A 19,166-nucleotide genomic window follows, 5' to 3' on the forward strand; every position below is an offset into this window, starting at 1 on the left:
CATCAGAGTTGTCGACTGTTAAGTATGCACAAAAACGTCAGATATAGGCGTGTCTCTTGAGTGGCTCACTAGTGCCCCCGTTTGTCTAAAATGTGGGGTTTCTTTTACCTGCAGTCCCCAAATGGCTCAGTAACAACATTAAATAGCCAACTGATATTTACCCACTTGATGCCCTTGCCCACCGTGCATCGTTTTCTCGGACGCACCGTGTAGCGGTAAAAAATGTGCGAGGGCCCGCCATTGCTGCTTGCAGCTATATTTATTATTATTATTATTATTTTTATTTATTTTTTTATTTTTTTTAACACTTTTGAACATTTTGGGGGCCTTAACATACTCGAAAACTCTTGAAATTTGGCACACACGTCAGAGTCGTCCGTCATCGCCGAAAGCCAAAGGCTGGAACACGGGCGTGGCAGGGGGGCTCTGTAGCGCCCCCTGTAATGCAAAAACAAACAGTAGTGCACAGATCGGGCAAAAATGTACGCACATGTATGAAAGTTGGTACACATATAGATCTCATCGACCCGAACAACTTTCGCCCTCTAACATTTAAGCTCCGCCCAACAGGAAGTCGGCCATTTTGGATTGTTTAAAAAATGCATGCGGTGAACTTTTGAATACTCCTCCGAGGGGATACATGGGATTGACTCCAAACGTGGTGATCATGATGTCAAGACATTGGACTTGCTAAATTGCGAAGGGATTTTTGATATCTCGAACGGTTCTGTCATGGCGAGGCGACAAACTTATGGCGAAATCAGAGAAACAGGAATTGTCTAATATCTAAGGCAAAAAATGTCTTATTGTAATGACATGCGGGGTGTTTGTTCGTCTGAAGATTCCGATCGCATCGATATGCCTATTGTGACTCCCGGTTATAGCGCCACCACCAGGCGCCAGGAAGTGTGTCAGTCACAAAGGTGGATTTTTTTGTCAGTTCCATGCGATGTTCTTTTAAATACTCCTTCTAGGATATTCATGCGATTGACACCAAAAGTGGTAAACATGATGCCGAGACATTGTAGATGATAAATTGCGAAGGAATTTTTGACATCTCGAACGCTGTTCCCATGGCAACGCGTCAAACTTTACTTTCATTTTAAAGGCATATTTAAGCCTTTCAGTTGCATACAGTTAACTTTTAAATACTCCTTCTAGGATTTTCATGCGATTGACACGAAAAGTGGTCAACATAATGCAGAGACATTGTAGATGATAAATTGAGAAGGGATTTTTGATATCTCAAACGCTGTTCCCATGGCAATGCATCAAACTTTACTTTCATTTTTACACATATTTAAGGCTGACAGTTACATGCTGTGAACCTTTAAATACTTCTCGTATGGGATTCATGCGATTGACACCAGAAGTGGTCAACATGATGCCGAGACATTGTAGATGATAAATTGCGAAGGAATTTTTGACATCTCGAACGCTGTTTCCATGGCAACGCGTCAAACTTTACTTTAATTTCAGGCACGTTTAAGGCTCTTGGCGTGCTTAGTTGAACTTTAAATTTGGCACACACATCAGAGTTTTCGGCTGTTAAGTGTTGACAAAAAGGTCAGATAAAGGCGTGTCTATTTAGTGGCTGACTAGCACCCCCGTTTGTCTAAAATATGGGGTTTCTTTTACCTACAGTCCCCAAATGGCTCAGAAACAACATTAAATAGCCCACTGATATTTTACCCACTTGATGCCCTTGCCCACCGTGCCTCATTTTCTCGGACACACCGTGTAGCGGTAAAAAAACGTGCGAGGGCCCGCCATTGCTGCTTGCAGCTATATTTTTTATTATTATTTTTTTTATTTTTTTCAACACTTTTGGGCATTTTGGGGGCCTTAACATACTCGAAAACTCTTGAAATTTGGCACAGACGTCAGAGTCGTCTGTCATCGCCGAAAGCCAAAGGCTGGAACACGGGCGTGGCACGGGGGCTCTGTAGCGCCCCCTGTAATTCAAAAACAAACAGTAGTGCACAGATTGGGCAAAAATGTACGCACATGTATGAAAGTTGGTAAACATATAGATCTCATCAACCCGAACAACTTTCGCACTCTAACCTATTAGCTCCGCCCAACAGGAAGTCGGCCATTTTGGATTGTTTAAAAAATGCATGCAGTGAACTTTTGAATACTCCTCCGAAGGGATACATGGGATTGACATCAATCGTGGTGATCATGATGTCAAGATATTGAACTTGCTAAATTGCGAAGGGATTTTTGATATCTCGAAGGGTTCTGTCATGGCAAGGCGACAAATTCATGGCGAAATCAGAGAAACAGGAAGTGTTTAATATCTAAGGTAAAAAGGGTCTTATTGTGATGACACGCATTGTGTTTGTTCGTCTGAAGATTCTGATCACATCGATGTGCCTATTGTGACTCCCGGGTATGGCGCCACCACCAGGCGCCAGGAAGTGTGTCAGTCACAAAGGTGGATTTTTTTTGACAGTTCCATCCGATGTTCTTTTAAATACTCCTTCCAGGATTTTCATGCGATTGACACGAGAAGCAGTCAGCATGATGCCGAGACATTGTAGATGATAAATTGTGAAGGGATTTTTGATATCTCAAACGCTGTTCCCATGGCAACCTGTCAAACTTTACTTTAATTTCAGGCATGTTTAAGGCTCTTGGCATGCTTAGTTGAACTTTAAATTTGGCACACACATCAGAGTTTTCGGCTGTTAAGTGTTGACAAAAAGGTCAGACATAGGCGTGTCTCTTAAGTGGCTCACTAGTGCCCCTGTTTGTCTAAAATGTGGGGTTTCTTTTAACTACAGTCCCCAAATGGCTCAGAAACAACATTAAATAGCCCGCTGATATTTTACCCACTTGATGCCCTTGCCGCCGTGCATCGTTTTCTCGGACGCACCGTGTAGCGGTAAAAAACCGTGCGAGGGCCCGCCATTGCTGCTTGCAGCTATATTTATTATTTTTTTTCTTTTTCTCCGAATTCAGCGGGACTTTAGAGGGCCTAAACATACTCGAAAACTCATGAAATTTTGCACAGATGTCAAGAGTGATGAAAATTTACATGTGGTGTAGGCTTTAGAATTAGGCGTGAGAAAATGGCTCTATAGCGCCACCTACAAATTTTCAACGAAGCAGCCCTCGGACTGTGTTTGACGTACAATTACGAAATTCGGTACGCGTCTGTAGCATGACAAGACCTACAAAAAATTCTCTTGGAGCGAAGCCGTAAACCAAACAGGAAGTCAGCTATTCGGAGTTATTTTTGTGATTTGGGCGCAGTTTTTGTCATTTCCAGACGTCATACTTTAACTAACTCCTCCTACAGTTTTCGTCGGATCATCTTCATATTTGGTGAGTGTCATCTTAAGGCCTTTGTGATGCTAAATTGCGAAGGATTTGACTCTACGTAAAAATTTGTGTTGGTTCTGGCCCGACAAAGTTTGATGTTTTCCAATGAAACAGGAAGTTGCTGGAACTCATGCATACAATGTCCGATCTGTCCCAAATTTCACATGATTGCTAAGAGTCCTGACCTGAACACATCTACATAACAATTTTCATTTATAGCCATAGCGCCACCAGCTGGCAACCTGAAGGAACATGTTTTAGCGCCACTTTCAAATATTGAATGAAGCAGCCCTTGGACTGTGTTTAACTTACATGTACGAATTTCGGTATGCTCATGTATTATTACAAGCCCAACAAAAAAACCTCTTGGAGCAATGCCCTAAACCAAACAGGAAGTCAGCTATTTTGAATTATTTCTCAGATTTTGGCTCAGTTTTTCTCATTTCCAGCAGTCATACTTTAACTAACTCCTCCTACAGTTTTCGTCGGATCATCATCATATTTGGCGAGTCTCATCTTAAGGCCTTTGTGATGCTAAATTGCGAAGGATTTGATTCTATATTAAAATTTGTGTCTATTTCGGCCAGCCAAAGTTTGATGTTTCGCTATGAAACAGGTTGCTGGAACTCAGGCATACAGTGTCCGATCTGTCCCAAACTTCACATGATTGCTAAGATTCATGACCTGAACACATCTACATGTCAATAGTCACTTATGGTTATAGCGCCACCAGCTGGCAACAGGAAGTGACATGTTTACAATGATTATCCAATGTCTGATCTGTCCCAAACTTCACATGATTAATAAGAGTCCTGGACTGAACACATCTACATGTCAAAAGTCACTTAAGGTTATAGCGCCACCAGCTGGCAACAGGAAGTGACATGTTTACACTGATTATACAATGTCCGATCTTTCCCTTACTTCACATTATTAATAAGAGTCCTGGACTGAACACATCTACATGTCAATAGTCACTTATGGTTATAGCGCCACCAGCTGGCAACAGGAAGTGACATGTTTACAATGATTATCCAATGTCTGATCTGTCCCAAACTTCACATGATTAATAAGAGTCCGGGACTCAACACATATACATGTCAATATTAATAAGAGTCCTGGACTGAACACATCTACATGTCAATAGTCACTTATGGTTATAGCGCCACCAGCTGGCAACAGGAAGTGACATGTTTACAATGATTATCCAATGTCTGATCTGTCCCAAACTTCACATGATTAATAAGAGTCCTGGACTGAATACATCTACATGTCAATAGTCACTTATGGTTATAGCGCCACCAGCTGACAACAGGAAGTGACATGTTTACACTGATTATGCAATGACCGATCTTTCCCTAACTTTACATGATTAATAAGAGTTTTGCTCCGTTTATTATTATTATTATTTTTCTTCTTCTTCTTCTTCTTCTCCGAAATGGATTGCATTTTTGAGGGCCTAAACATACCCGAAAACTCATGAAAATTTGCACACGCGTCAGAAGTGGCGAAAATTTACATGTAGTATAGGCGTCAGAAGTGGGCGTGTAGAAATGGCTCGATAGCGCCACCTGCAAAATTTCAAGAGAACAGCCCCCCCACTACGAAAAATTTACAGATACGAAATTTGGTAGGATCATCTAGCACCCCAAGACCTACAAAAAAGTCTCTTGGAGCTAAGCTCTAAACCCCACAGGAAGTCGGCCATTTTGAATTTTCTGTGTCATTTTTTGACATTTCCAAGCGTCGTACTTTAACGAACTCCTCCTAGCGATTTAATCCGATCATTATCATATTTGGTCAGTCTCATCTAAAGGCTTTTGCGATGTTAAATTGTGGAGATCTTGACTTTTCGTTGGAGGGTGTGTCTGTGGCGGCCTGACAAAGTTTAGCATTTTCGCCATGAAACAGGAAGTTGTTATAACTCAGGCATACAATGTCCAATCTGCCCCACGCTTCACATGTTTGATAAGGGTCTTGACCTGAACACATTTTAATGCCAATATTCAACTTCAGTCATAGCGCCACCTAGAGGTAGCAGGAAATGCCATGTTTTACGCTGTGATTTACTGCTCTTAGAGATTTAATCAAATCATCATCATATTTGGTCAGATTGATGTTAAGCCCTTTGCCGTGATAAATTGCGGAGATCTTGACTTTTTGTTGAAGGGCATGTCCATGGCAGCCTGGCAAATTGTGATGTTTCACCATGAAACAGGAAGCTGTTGTAATTCAGGCATACATTGTCCGATCTGCCCTATACTTTACACTTTTGATAAGGGTCACGGCCTGAACACATCAATATAACTACAATCAGTTACAGTCACAGCGCCACCTGCTGCACACATGCGGTGTGGCACATCAAAGTTCCTTTAAATATCCACCTATATTTACCCATTTTAATTCATATCCCCCTGGTTCACTGCTTTACTAATGCCATAGGGTGGCGGTGCACATGCGTGCGAGGGCCCTTCCATCGCTGCTTGCAGCTTTAATGTTACTATTGTTTTTGCCATTTAATCTTAACGCGATTCGAGCACTCGCTTATTATTAGACTTTGTTCTTGTCAGTAGCCTACTATAAACATTTTTTTTTTTTTGTGTCAGAGAGATGTTTTTTGCAAGCTGATTATAAAAATATCAGTGGCGATATCTCATAACGTGTTTTAATAGTCACTTCACATTAAAATAAATTATTAATTGTCCAAATTTAAAAGCACTAGAGATGGATGTGTGAGCAGATCAGTAGTTTCTAAAATACTCAAACCACCTCTTCTGGCAACAACATCCAGGCATTTTCAAAGTCAGTCAAAATTAACGTCAAATCCTCAATTTTGATGCTTGATTTAACCTTTATTCATGTTTTTAACAGAAGAACTTGAAAAAAATTGAAAAAATGTGAAAATCAAATTAAATCTTATTTCATCACACTAGATAGAATATTATCAAAATAAACATCAACCGTGTGTCTCAATCAGCTCCCTTGTTCAGTAGTCAGGGCACTGATCAGGGAGTCAGCCATTTTAAGGGCTGTCTCAATCGCAAAATCCGTTCAGTGCACTGGAACGTTCGTTCCCTAAAAATTCCCACAATGCAATGCAAAAACCAGTGAGCATCGATGGTCCCTATGTTCCCTAACCGGAACTCACGTGACCTTTTCTGAAGCTCGCCAACCGAACATCACGTGATCCAACTCAATAAACTTTATGAAATGTTACAGAACTTTTATAAAGACAAATGTTTGTTTTAATTGTAAATATAAACACGCATTGCTACACAGTAAGGGACCACAATCTACTCAATATGTAAAATAATAATATTTATTTAAAATTGTAAATATATTTATTACATTTAAAATGTAATTATATGCCTCCAATTTTATGCACAGATATGTAAGAGAATAATGACAGCATTTTTCACAATGTACTGTTTTTAAAATTAAGACAGAGAGATGTTGGTTTTGACGGTTATTGATGGGTAACAGCTGTGAATGTTCTTAAGCAGCCACGTGACAGAAAGATAAGTGAACATTGTCCCAATGTGAAGTGAGCTAGGGTCCTTACCAGTGCCCGAACCTTTGTACACGATATACTGATTCACGACCTCTGGAGCTAGGGAACGAATTGAGACACACGGCAAGATAAGTGTAAAAAAAACAAAATCAGAGATAACAGATACTGTATGACAAAGCAAATGTTAAGCTATAGAAACTTTTAAGATTAGAAATTGAGCATTGTGGAGACATCCTAGAAGATGATGCAGGCACTCAGGAGTGAAACCAGCAGTATCATCAAACAACCAGTCAGACCTGGAGCTCCGGACACTCACACAATTCTGCAGCCTATTTGTCTGTGAATAGGATTTAGTGGATTATAAAATTACAAAACACAAATTAGTTAGATTTTAAAATAAAACAGTCCTCATATATCTGTAAACTAAGTGTTAAGGATATTAAAGCAAATGTACCTGCATTTCCATCAGACAAGACGAAAGGACCCATGGATATAGAAGAACTGTCATGGAAGTCCAGAGACCTGCCGACTCTCTGGTGATATCCAGAGGCACAGTCCTAAAAGATTGAAAATGTTTCATCAGATAATTATATAATTAAAATATTGAAGTTTTCCATCCAATCAGAGCACACATTAAAGAGTATTACAATTATTTAAACTCATTAGTATTAGTATTTATTGGTGTATAATCTATAACCTATAATTTCTTCAAAAGACAACTGTATTTTGGAAAAAAATTGTGTAAAAATACTCAAAATAATTGAATCGTATCATGTTAGATATCACGATAAATCTTGCGAACCATAATTCATAAATATGGAGATTTACAGCTGTAAATTGTTTAGGCTTTACCTCACTAGATTTTTGCCTTTGATTCTAGCGCCCTCTAGTGACTAATACACGGATCCCAATGGCGAGAAACAGATTTTTTGATGTGCACAAGTGACACAATGATGTGAGAATTGAACAGGTAGTTTTGAGAATTTCAATTCTGATCTGAGAAATGTACCAAAGCGACTGAGAAAAACTGTAAATGTCCCTACAACCTCCAGGGTGCAGTTTAAGCACAAATAATACAAATAAATGAACAATGCTTTTCATGTTTTTTTTTTCAGATTGGTCTGTCCTACACTCTGAGAAAGGATGTGTTAATTTTAACACATTGTTTTGTGTTAAACTATTTAACACATTATGTGTTGTTTTAACACATTGTGTGTCATTTCGTGTAGAATGTGAGCTTAAATAAATGAAATGGACAACACAAGATGTGTTAAAACAACACAAAGTGTGTTATTTCAAAAATAACACAGAGATGTGTTAAGTTAAGGACAACACACTAGATGTGTTGTCCTTAACTAGACACAAGATGTGTTAATTTAACACATTCATTTTAAGAGTGTATACAGCAAAACATATAATTTCAAAAATAATTTTATATAATTAATATTAATAATACATTTCAAAATATACAAAAATAACAAAAAATATATTTAGAAATATGTTTACAAAAACGAATTTTTCACCAATATATGTTTTGGCCAAATGTATACAGCATATATTTAAAACATATTTTTGGTCAAAGAAATTTATATATTTTTTGCCATATGGGGTAGTTTTCATGTAGCCTACAAAAGTAGCCTAAATTAAAAAATCTGCATCTTTATTGTATAATACAAATAAAGATAAACCATTATTAAAGTTACAAAAAGTTTTTAGTCAAGACAAGTAAAGGATTTTTTTAGTTGTTCATTTTTTATAATACTTATTAATAGCCCCATACGACAAAAAAACCTAAAATGGTTAAAAAATACACTGGTGAAAAATACATTTTTGTAAACATATTTATAAAAACATTTCAGGAAATATATTGTTTTAGCCTTTTTTTATATTTTGATATATAATTCTTTTTTTTTTTTTTGCTGTAGGTGTTTGGTTTATCCTGCCACTTTAAGAGTGCATGGATCCAATATACTGTTACACATGAATTTTTTCTCAACTGCATATACGTATTTACTTAAGAGGTAGAGTTACAACCTGTGTTTACGATGATAGTCACAATATTTTTAGATAATTTTGCGTAAATATGTCAGCCCAAGCGCAAGAAAGCATGAGCCCAGTTGGCATTTGCGCCTGCTGTCTGAAGCCTTAAGATGCGACTTTCTGGGGATGTGTGTCAGTACACACACAAAACTCATCAAATAGCGCTTTAGCAGCTCATTGAGATCTGTTACACGTCTTCTTGTGCTTGAATGTTTAAAAAACAGGCATGAAAGCATGTAAAAATGATAAACGTAATTGTGACAATGCAGCTACACTGACCTGTGTGTTTGAACAAGTTCACAGGGCCTAGATGCATTCTCATGTATCAACATTTGGCACCAGTTGATTTAATATAATTCCATACGCAGTAGTACTGGTGTAATTTGGCATGTGCTCTTAAAAGTACCAAGCATGGTACCCAATCCTAATTTTGTGTAAATTATTTTTGTAAACTTACAGCTGAGCAGTGATTGTTTGACAGAAGACAAAGATGAACAGAACAGTGCAGGTAAACTTTAGTGGAGTTTGAGTTGAAGATGAACATCCTGAAGGAGAAACGACTGGATGTTGAGACACCATTCTGAAGAAGCTTCACTGTGTTATCATGTGGATTTGGACACCTGAGGATAAGGAGGATTATTTATTGAACCCTTTAAATGTCTTTAAACACGTTACAGCAAACACAAAGAAATGTTTGTCTCTTACTCTCCAGTGATGAGATCCCAGCGCAGACTGTAATCTGGATCATTCACAGGTGTAGCCCAACATGTGTCAATCACTGTGACCAACTGTCGACTGTCAACCCCATCAACACGAACCTCAACAAAAATCTCCTGGTTGAGTTCTGCATTCACACTACCATTGAAGGGCTGAGAGAACCCAACATCATAATATGGGATCATTCGGACCTGATACATCCCTTGACCAGCAGGAAGAGTCTTGTGCACAACACTGCACAAATAACAACATACACTGAAAAAACGAACTTTTTGGTGTAGTAATATTTATTAGATTAACTCTCATAATTTCTACATAATAATATTAACATTTATTGAGAACTAGATTTTCCTAAGTAAAATGATGATAAATACACAATTAATTCATGTAAAAAATGAACTGTGTGGGAATAGTAAGTCTTATTAGACTTACTATTCTCCGGAAGGAAGTGCTATACTCTCTAGAAATCTGACCAATAGTCTTACTTTTGATATTGTCTGACTATCCAGGGCCCAGGTCAGGAAACAGACAGATCGGCTTACCCATCAGTCTGTTAGCTGCCTTGACATGTCAAGATCACATATATCCCAGCACATAGAGCCTTTTTTAACAGAGTACCAACACATCTCGACTGTGTCTGTTCCTCGAACAAATAAATACAGAGCACCGTTTACCTCGTCTCGTACAAATCTTATTAACATAAAACTAGAACATAATACATTAACAGATGAAACTCAAATGTTAAAATTCGGCCTTCTTAACATTAGATCACTTACCAACAAAGAACCAATTATCAATGAAATAATTACTGACCAAAACTTAGATGCACTCTGTTTAACAGAAACCTGGCTTAAAGCAGACGATTACACCAGTTTAAACGAATCCACCCCACAAGACTATTATTATAAACATGTTCCTCGTCTAATAGGGAGAGGGGGTGGCCCAGCCACAATACACAACAAAATATTCAAAGTAAACCATAAATCCAACCTAAAATTTAATTCGTTTGAAATAATACTGTTAAATATGGAAATAACTGATCGCAACAACAAACGACTTTCGTTCATTTTAGCTACCATATATAGGCCTCCAGGCCACCACACAGATTTTCTTAAAGAAATAGCAGACTTCCTATCTGAGCTTACAGTCACTGTAGATAAAGCTCTTATCGTTGGTGATTTTAATATCCATGTGGATAATCCAAAAGATGCATTAGGACGTGCGTTTATGGATGTTCTAAATTCTCTCGGCATTAAACAAAACGTGTCAGGGCCCACGCATACTCGTAATCACACACTACACTTAATTCTGTCACTCGGACTCAATATTAATGACATCGAAATATCACCCCAGAGCGATGCCGTTTCAGACCACTGCCTTCTGTCATGCACAATACTTCTAGATAGGACCGCTCAGCCTACAACATGCTACAGATTAGCCAGAACAAAAATTTCCACCACTAAAGATAGCTTTATTAGCACTCTTCCAGACCTGTCTCAAATGAAACATGTAGCAGATAATCGTGAAGATCTAGATATTATAATTGAAAACCTGAACAACGTCTGCTCTAGCACGTTGGATGCCGTTGCTCCCATTCGAAAAAAGAGAATCAAAGAAAAACCGCCAGCTCCATGGTATGACCATCATACTGCAGCCCTTAAAAAAGTAGCTAGAAAAATGGAAAGAAACTACCGAAACACAAAGTTAGAGGTATGGCGTTCAGCATGGAAAGAGAGTGTTCAACACTACAGACAGGCTATTAAAACTGCCAGATCTACCTATCTCAGTACGCTTATTAAAGAAAATCATAACAACCCTCGTTTTCTATTTAGCACAGTTGCGAAACTGACTAGAAACAAAGAACAAACAGAAACCAATAGTAAACTCCAACACAATAGTGATGACTTCATGAACTTCTTTACTAACAAAATTATGTTTATTGGGGAAAACATAGAAACTATGCAAGCAGCCATCACTCTACCCAATAGTACATTTTCCACTAGATTACCAAACGAACATCTTGAGTCATTTAATCCTACTACAATAGAAGAGCTCTCTAAACTAGTAACGTCATCCAAATCATCGTCCTATATACTAGACCCCGTTCCCACAAAATTACTAAAAGAGGTATTTCATGTAGTGTTAGACACGGTACTTAATATCTTTAACTCATCTCTAGAATTAGGATACGTTCCAACAGCTTTCAAACTAGCAGTTATTAGACCGCTCATTAAAAAGCAAAACCTTGACCAGGGAGATCTTAATAACTTTAGACCAATCTCAAATCTACCTTTTCTTTCTAAAATATTAGAAAAAGTAGTGGCAAGCCAGCTACGCACATTCGTAGAAAATAATAATACATATGAAAAGTTCCAATCAGGATTCAGGCCCCACCATAGCACAGAGACAGCGCTGCTTAGAGTTACAAATGACCTCCTCTTAACATCCGATCGTGGTGAAATCTCAATCCTTATATTACTAGACCTTAGTGCAGCCTTTGACACAATAGATCACACAATCTTACTCAACAGACTAGAAAACTATGTTGGCATCAGTGGTCAGGCGTTAGCCTGGTTCAGATCGTATCTAACCAATCGATATCACTTTGTTTATGTAAATGAGGAAGAGTCATATCACTCCCCCGTTAAATACGGCATACCTCAGGGATCAGTTCTAGGCCCTATCCTATTCTCGTTATATATGTTACCTCTAGGAGACATTATCAGGAAACATAACATAAGTTTTCACTGCTATGCGGATGATACCCAGCTTTACATCTCGTCGCATCCTAGCGAAACCCACCAGTTTTCTAAGCTAACAGACTGCATTAGTGATATTAGGGACTGGATGGCACAAAACTTTCTTATGCTAAACTCCAATAAAACAGAGATACTTATTATTGAACCGAATCGCTACAAACATAATATGTCAGATTACAAGTTGCCCATAGATGGCTGCAAGGTGGTGCCATCTTCCACGGTTAAGAATTTAGGCGTAATGTTCGACAGCAATCTATCTTTTGATAGTCATATCGCCAACATCTGCCGCACAGCATTCTTCCATCTTAGAAATATCTCAAAAATACGCCATATGCTGTCTGCATCAGACGCAGAAAAGCTTATACATGCTTTTATGACCTCTAGAATAGACTATTGTAACTCGTTACTCGGGGGATGCCATGCAAATCAGGTAAACAAGCTACAGCTGGTTCAAAACGCCGCCGCAAGAGTGCTTACTGGATCTAAAAAGTATGACCACATCAGTCCAATTCTGGCATCTTTACACTGGCTACCAGTTAAATATCGTATACAAATTAAAATATTACTAATCACCTACAAAGCCTTAAATGGCCTAGCGCCTTCGTATATTAAAGAACTACTATTAGAATACAATCCATCACGTAAACTGCGCTCACAAAATTCTGGTCACTTAATTATCCCTAGAATATCAAAAGTGTCTAAAGGTGGTAGATCCTTTTCCTACTTAGCCCCTAAGCTCTGGAATGATTTACCAAATAATGTTCGAGTATCAGACACAGTCAATCAATTTAAATCTAAACTTAAGACATTCTTCTTTAACAAAGCATTCACATAAAATGTCCAGTAAATGTACTTTTCCCGCAGTAGTTAGTTTGTCTAGAACAAAGCACTCACATACCACATATGGGTAATATACTATTGCCGCAATAGTTAGCCTGTCTGGAACCGAGCCGACTTGAACCACTATAATGTTTGACACTTGCATTGCATGCGAACGGCCCCTACGCTAATAGAATTCAGTTTTTCTCTCCCTGTCTCGTCCTCAACCACGAGGACCATGAGACAAACAGACCCAGTTCTGGTTGCTGTGAAGATCATTGCATCACTGATCCACTGGCTGTCCTTCAACGTGAAGACCAGCCGATGCCCGACCAACGACCACCGGCTAAACCAGTTTAATTCGCTTACCCGCCTCCTATCCCTACCGTTTCTATATATATATAAATATATATTAATTCCTCCCAAGGGTTTTTGTCCTTCTAGGACTTTTTCCCATTGGGTTTTTTTTCCTAGAGGGTTTTTAATCCCAGGGAGAGTCAGCCAACTTTGGCTTAACTTAGCACTTTACAGTATACGTTACATTATTAATATGCTCGCTTGTACGGTTTAACCGCTTTCTCTACTACTTAAATTATCTATTGATTTTCTGTGTTCTCCTCAACATCTACTCATGTAAAGCTGCTTTGCAACAATTAACAATTGTGAAAAGCGTTATATAAATAAAATTGAATTGAATTGAATTGAATTGAATTGAATTGAATTGAATTGAATTGAATTGAATTGAATTGAATTGATATTTTCTTGTATTATTTAACTGTTTTATAGTCACTGCACATAGTCCTAAAATAATTAAGTAAATTTTAATCAAATACTTTAGCTTATCTTAGTTCATTTTACTTAAAAATATTAAATCCATTACACTAAAAAAATCTAAGTGAAATTTACTTACATTTATTTGCACATGTTGTAAGGAATACCCACAATTCTTTGCGCCTGAATATTTTTATTTTTTAAGCTTTATCACAGAATAAGAACTGATAAGAACTTTAACTACTTAAATATTTGTTAGCAAAATGTCAAAAAGGTTTAAGCTCTTATATTATTGATGTTGTTTTGTTGTAAATAATAATTTTGTGAAGTCACCGTTCAGGTGATCAGTGTTTCTTTACATGAACCCTGTTGGGAACATTATATATGTATTTCTCTCCACAGTGCTGATAATGCATGTCAGAAACACAGTTTGTGTGTGTTTCTGTTCCGAATCAAGTTTATTCAATGACTGACTTGTTGTCAGTCATGAATTGTGTGTTATAATGCTATTTATAACACTTAAAAGAACTATGTCCATATTAATATGTTAAAGAAAATAACAAACAGAAAATACGATTTATTTAATATTATTAGGACAGCAATGCTTCAATTTAAAAAAAAACCTAATAGACTTTACCTAAACGATTAAAATAAATCTAACTTCTAAATAAAATAATTAAGTAACATTTAATTAATTATTTAACATATGTTTTATCATGCAATTTTAAGTAAATTTTATTTGATTTTAGTAGGTAAGTTTTACTTATAAAAAAGCAGTAAATTTTACTTAAAAAAAGTTCGTGCAAATTGTTACGAGGATTTTTTTAAGTAAATTTTACAAGTTGTTTTTTTTCAGTGTAGATAAGATATGATGCAATATAGTTGTGTATTATTCTTCTGTATTGATTGTCTTTTATATATGTAGCCAGTAGAATTGAAGTCTGACCTTTCCAGTGGGTTGATTTCTATCATAGAAAGTGTTTGGGTTTGGGGGTAAACACAGCTGAAAGATATCTGCAGAATCCTCTCTCTGCTGATGAGACCTTCAGATAATCCTGGTGCTCCCAAAATAAAGTTCTCATAGATGATATGAGTGCCATTGGCCTGTGGATCACAAACATTATTTTTAGTAAAAAAAATTGGAAAGATTAGAAAATAATTTAGATTGAACAAAATGTGAAAAGGGTTCATTTCATTTATGAAAGTTATTCAGGTATAGTTTGAACACTATGTAGATATTGAATCTTACCATAAGATTTGTACCACACGTGTGTTCATTGTTATCAAAACTAAACACCACTCGGCCATTCTGGATGATTCCTCTGCATCTGGGATCATTGAGGTGCAGGCTATCAGCTGAAAAACCAGCTTCAAAGAGCTGACAGCGAGATATAGATATAGATCCTGTACTGCTTTCACAGGTTTCAAAGAAATCTGAGAGATACAGTAAAAAAGATTGTATAGATTAGCAAATAAAGAAAAGATTAGAATATTTTAAAGGGATGTTTCTAACCAAAAGAGTCAGGATCAGATCTGGTTTGGTTGTCATTGCATAAACAGCCGTAAACACTGTTCATCTCTCCACACCATTCATCTTCAGTACAGTTGAGTGCAGAACAGGGATCTCTTTCAGCTAAGAAGAAAACAGATGGAATAGACCCTTTTACTGTTTGTACATAATGATGATGTATCAATGTATGCGCATGCATTTTGGCAACGAAAGCATGGCGAGAATCAGAGGCGTTTCAAACTATGCGAGTGGATTAAGCAACACAGACAGAACAAAATAGATTTTGACACATAATATAAAATACCCCCCCCCCTTCATTTATTGTACATTGGGACCAAAACATAAAATGTCTTTATAATATTAGTTTTTGGGTTTAGAGGTAAATGACAATGAAAGGTTATGGTTACTTGTGAAAAGCTCATCACTGTTGTGTCTTAGTTTGGGAACCTTAAGTTGAATTTTTTTATTTTCCTTGTCATCTCTTCTTTTACATTAGCCCTTTTCACACAGATGCTGTGTCTGAATTAGCTCCATTTACCCTTAAAAAGTGCACTATTTAAGAGGTCAGCCACTTGTAGTGATTATCGAGTGCACGTATTCAATCCCATAATGCACCACAATAATTTATACTCAACAGCTATCCGGTACCCCTTCACCGTAAAACGTGTGCCAAATTAACTCCCACGTCTCGACACAAGATGGCGCTTGTAGCGTATCCGACACTTAAGTGTCCAAATTAATGCCTACTCTACCTTGGAGTAATGTTATTTTATTTTATTGCCTGGATTGAAGATACAGAGATACAAGCCATACAAGATATAAAGATACAGGTCGATTTAAAAGATTCTCGATTTCTTATGACAATAATCAAACCCACAACGTTTGGGTTACAAGTCCAATTATCTAACCACTTAGCCACAACCCCCCCCCCCCCCCATTAACCAATTGTAACCATATTAAGGCATTTATTTCCACACTCCCACTTTTGGGAAGTCACATCACCCAAATGGGGAGGAACGCCCTAAACTTTATAAAACAGCCCCTGTTGGCAACTACTGTGTAGCTGAAGTCTGCTAGTCTGTTTTGCTATTCTTCTACTCTCTGTAATGTCATATACTGTATTTTAATATAGCTGAATGCCCACAATCTCTCTTTTCATTTACTTATTTTCTGTTATCAGCAAAACAGGAATGCAAGCTGACAACACTAAAGCTGTATGGATTAACTTGTGTATGGATTAACCTAGCAAGAAAGCCTTGAATGCTGTTAAGAATAAACAAACAAACAACACTGAAGCCCCTGCTGTAACACAGGACATACCAGAAGTGGTGTCCATGGTTTCTATGGTTGTGGTTGTCTCTGGCCTGACAGTAGTATGAGTGAAGTTTCTAACATCTGAAAGAAAATTAAGAATGTACAATAAATAAAAGAAAAACAAATGATCCAAGTACACCTGTATGTATTTACCTGCACAGTATGCCAAATAGCAGCCAGTTGGTCTCACAAACTCATAGACATAATAATTGTCTGGACAGGCTTTGACTCTAATGGGATTGGACTGGAACAGACAGCAGTCACCGCTCCAGTGACCACAGACGTCTCGTGTGACCACTCCATCTTCAACCGTTGGATGTCCACCATTTAACCACAGTGGTGCATGAGTACCACATCTGTATTCTTGAACACATGTGTCTGGCATCTGAACACTCTCACCCTGAATGATGAGACGATACCAACCCGCCCAATTCACATTCATGTCACACATTATCTGAGATAAATCCTGATTACTGGTGGATCTCCAGAGATCATCCAACACATTGTAGTTGTAGCAGGGATCAACTTCTGTTTTAAAAACATTAAAGTACACAATGTTATTATATTCTGTATGTACAATTTAATTTGTTTGTTTTATTCCATAAAATTAAATATTTAACAGCTTAAAGATCACGTTCCTTCTGATCCAATTTTTAAACTCTACTTAGTGTGTAATGTTCCTATAATAGCATAACTAATACCTGCAAAATGATAAAGCTCAAAGTTCAATGCCAGGCGATATATTCTCTTTCACAGAATTCCTCTTTCAAAGCCTACAGCGAACAGCCGGTTTGGACCACAGCCCTCTACTTCCTGCTTTATTGACATCAGTAAAACTTTTTTTTTTTGACTAACCTCCGCCCACAGGAATACGTCAGTCACCAGCTTTGGCTCAAACGGCTCTGCTAAGTTAAGCTGCTGTCGAATCACAACACACTAAACAAACTACACCATCAGAACTCGATACGTATTTCTGAAGGAGGGAATTCATAGAACAAGGAAGACATCAGACCATTTTGAGGCCAGTGAAAACAGCGCTATACAAGTACATTTTGTGGAAAAATACCGTGTTTTTTTTACACATGAAACATGAACACATGTTATATTGCCCAATATAAACACAATTAAAGATTCAAAAGCATAGAAAGAACGGCAGCTTTAATGTAGGGATGTTCTGATAAGGATTTTTGCAGCTGATACGGAGTACCAATATTTTTTGGTCATGATCGGCTGATACCAATGCTCGATACTGATTCTTCAAACTAATATGTAAGATCTTGATGACTGAACTTGAAACTCTTTCTCTCAATAAAGTAATAGCACAGATATTGCCTTTGTTATATATTTAATCAGGTATTATTATTTTATTAGAGAATCAAATAAATAAGCACAACAAAAATGTATTCTACAAAGAGCAATTTAATATGCATTTAAAAAGACTTATGTCTGTTAAAAGTGCTAAAATACAGTGTTGGGGAAAGTAATGCATTACAATATTAAGTTACTCCCAAAAAAGTAACTAATTGTGTCACATAGTTACTTTTCATGGAGTTACTTTTAATTAATTTTGCTTATGTTGCTTGATCTCTTTCAGGCCTTGCAGGTGTTTTTTAAGTTCTCCATTCAGAAATTTCATATTTCATCACAAAAATGTTGAGCTCTGGTCTGCCACCTCAGTTTCTCAGTTACACAGGCGTGTACGCATAGAGTGCATAATGTGACTATGTTTAGTTTAATTCAGTACATCATTTTTTTAAATCAAATTAATTAAACTTAAAATGTAACTTGCATTACTTTTTTTAAGTAACTCAAATAATAATGTGTACATTTAAAAAGTAATGCGTTTCTTTACTCGTTACTTCAGAAAAGTAATATTATTACATAATGCACGTTACTTGTAGAGATGCGCGGTTGGCGGTTACAGCCGCGGACTCCGCGGTTAAACCGCGGATCGGGCGGATGACGTGACGAAAAATAATATTTTAATTAAATTCGGGCGGGTGGCGGATAGACTGCTTGTTATTAGCTTTGTCCTTCAAAGCATGCGACCTTAAAGGTGAGCACTATTTCTATCAAGGTGGCAGGCTCAGAAGTTCGCGAAGAGAACTGAAATGAGACGGTCTAGCCTTCTGAGGACCCATAATTTGGGTCACCTGTTGCACGCGCCCCCAGTAGCGCCCATCGCGCCTGTCAGCAATAAACAGCGGAGACATTTCTGACTTATTAAAATAAATATGTAATCAGAAAAATATGAATTTATTTTAGAAAATATGACACATTGATGTAGATTAAACTATTCAACAACAGTATATCAAATAATCAACCTTAGAAATATACGCAACATAAACCGAATAATATTAACACAAAACATAACTTATAATACTAAAACAGTGAC

The 19,166-nt window shown here is 37.3% G+C and overlaps 1 protein-coding gene across 1 annotated transcript in view; it reads right to left on the reverse strand.

The window, feature by feature from the left end:
- Nucleotides 1-9,305: 9,305 nt before the first annotated feature.
- Nucleotides 9,306-19,166, reverse strand: part of LOC129420329 (uncharacterized) — a 28,960-nt gene continuing 19,099 nt past the window's right edge. Inside the window, exons 8-12 of the mRNA XM_073866514.1 lie at nt 15,461-15,580; nt 15,197-15,381; nt 14,894-15,051; nt 9,587-9,832; nt 9,306-9,501 (exon numbers count right to left, since the gene is read on the reverse strand). Of these exons, the coding sequence (XP_073722615.1) occupies nt 9,321-9,501; nt 9,587-9,832; nt 14,894-15,051; nt 15,197-15,381; nt 15,461-15,580 (890 nt within the window). The 3' untranslated portion in view covers nt 9,306-9,320. The remainder of the gene's footprint in view (nt 9,502-9,586; nt 9,833-14,893; nt 15,052-15,196; nt 15,382-15,460; nt 15,581-19,166) is intronic.

This window comes from Misgurnus anguillicaudatus, chromosome 4 (genome assembly GCF_027580225.2).
Source record: "Misgurnus anguillicaudatus chromosome 4, ASM2758022v2, whole genome shotgun sequence".
NCBI classification, from domain to species: Eukaryota; Metazoa; Chordata; class Actinopteri; order Cypriniformes; family Cobitidae; genus Misgurnus; species Misgurnus anguillicaudatus.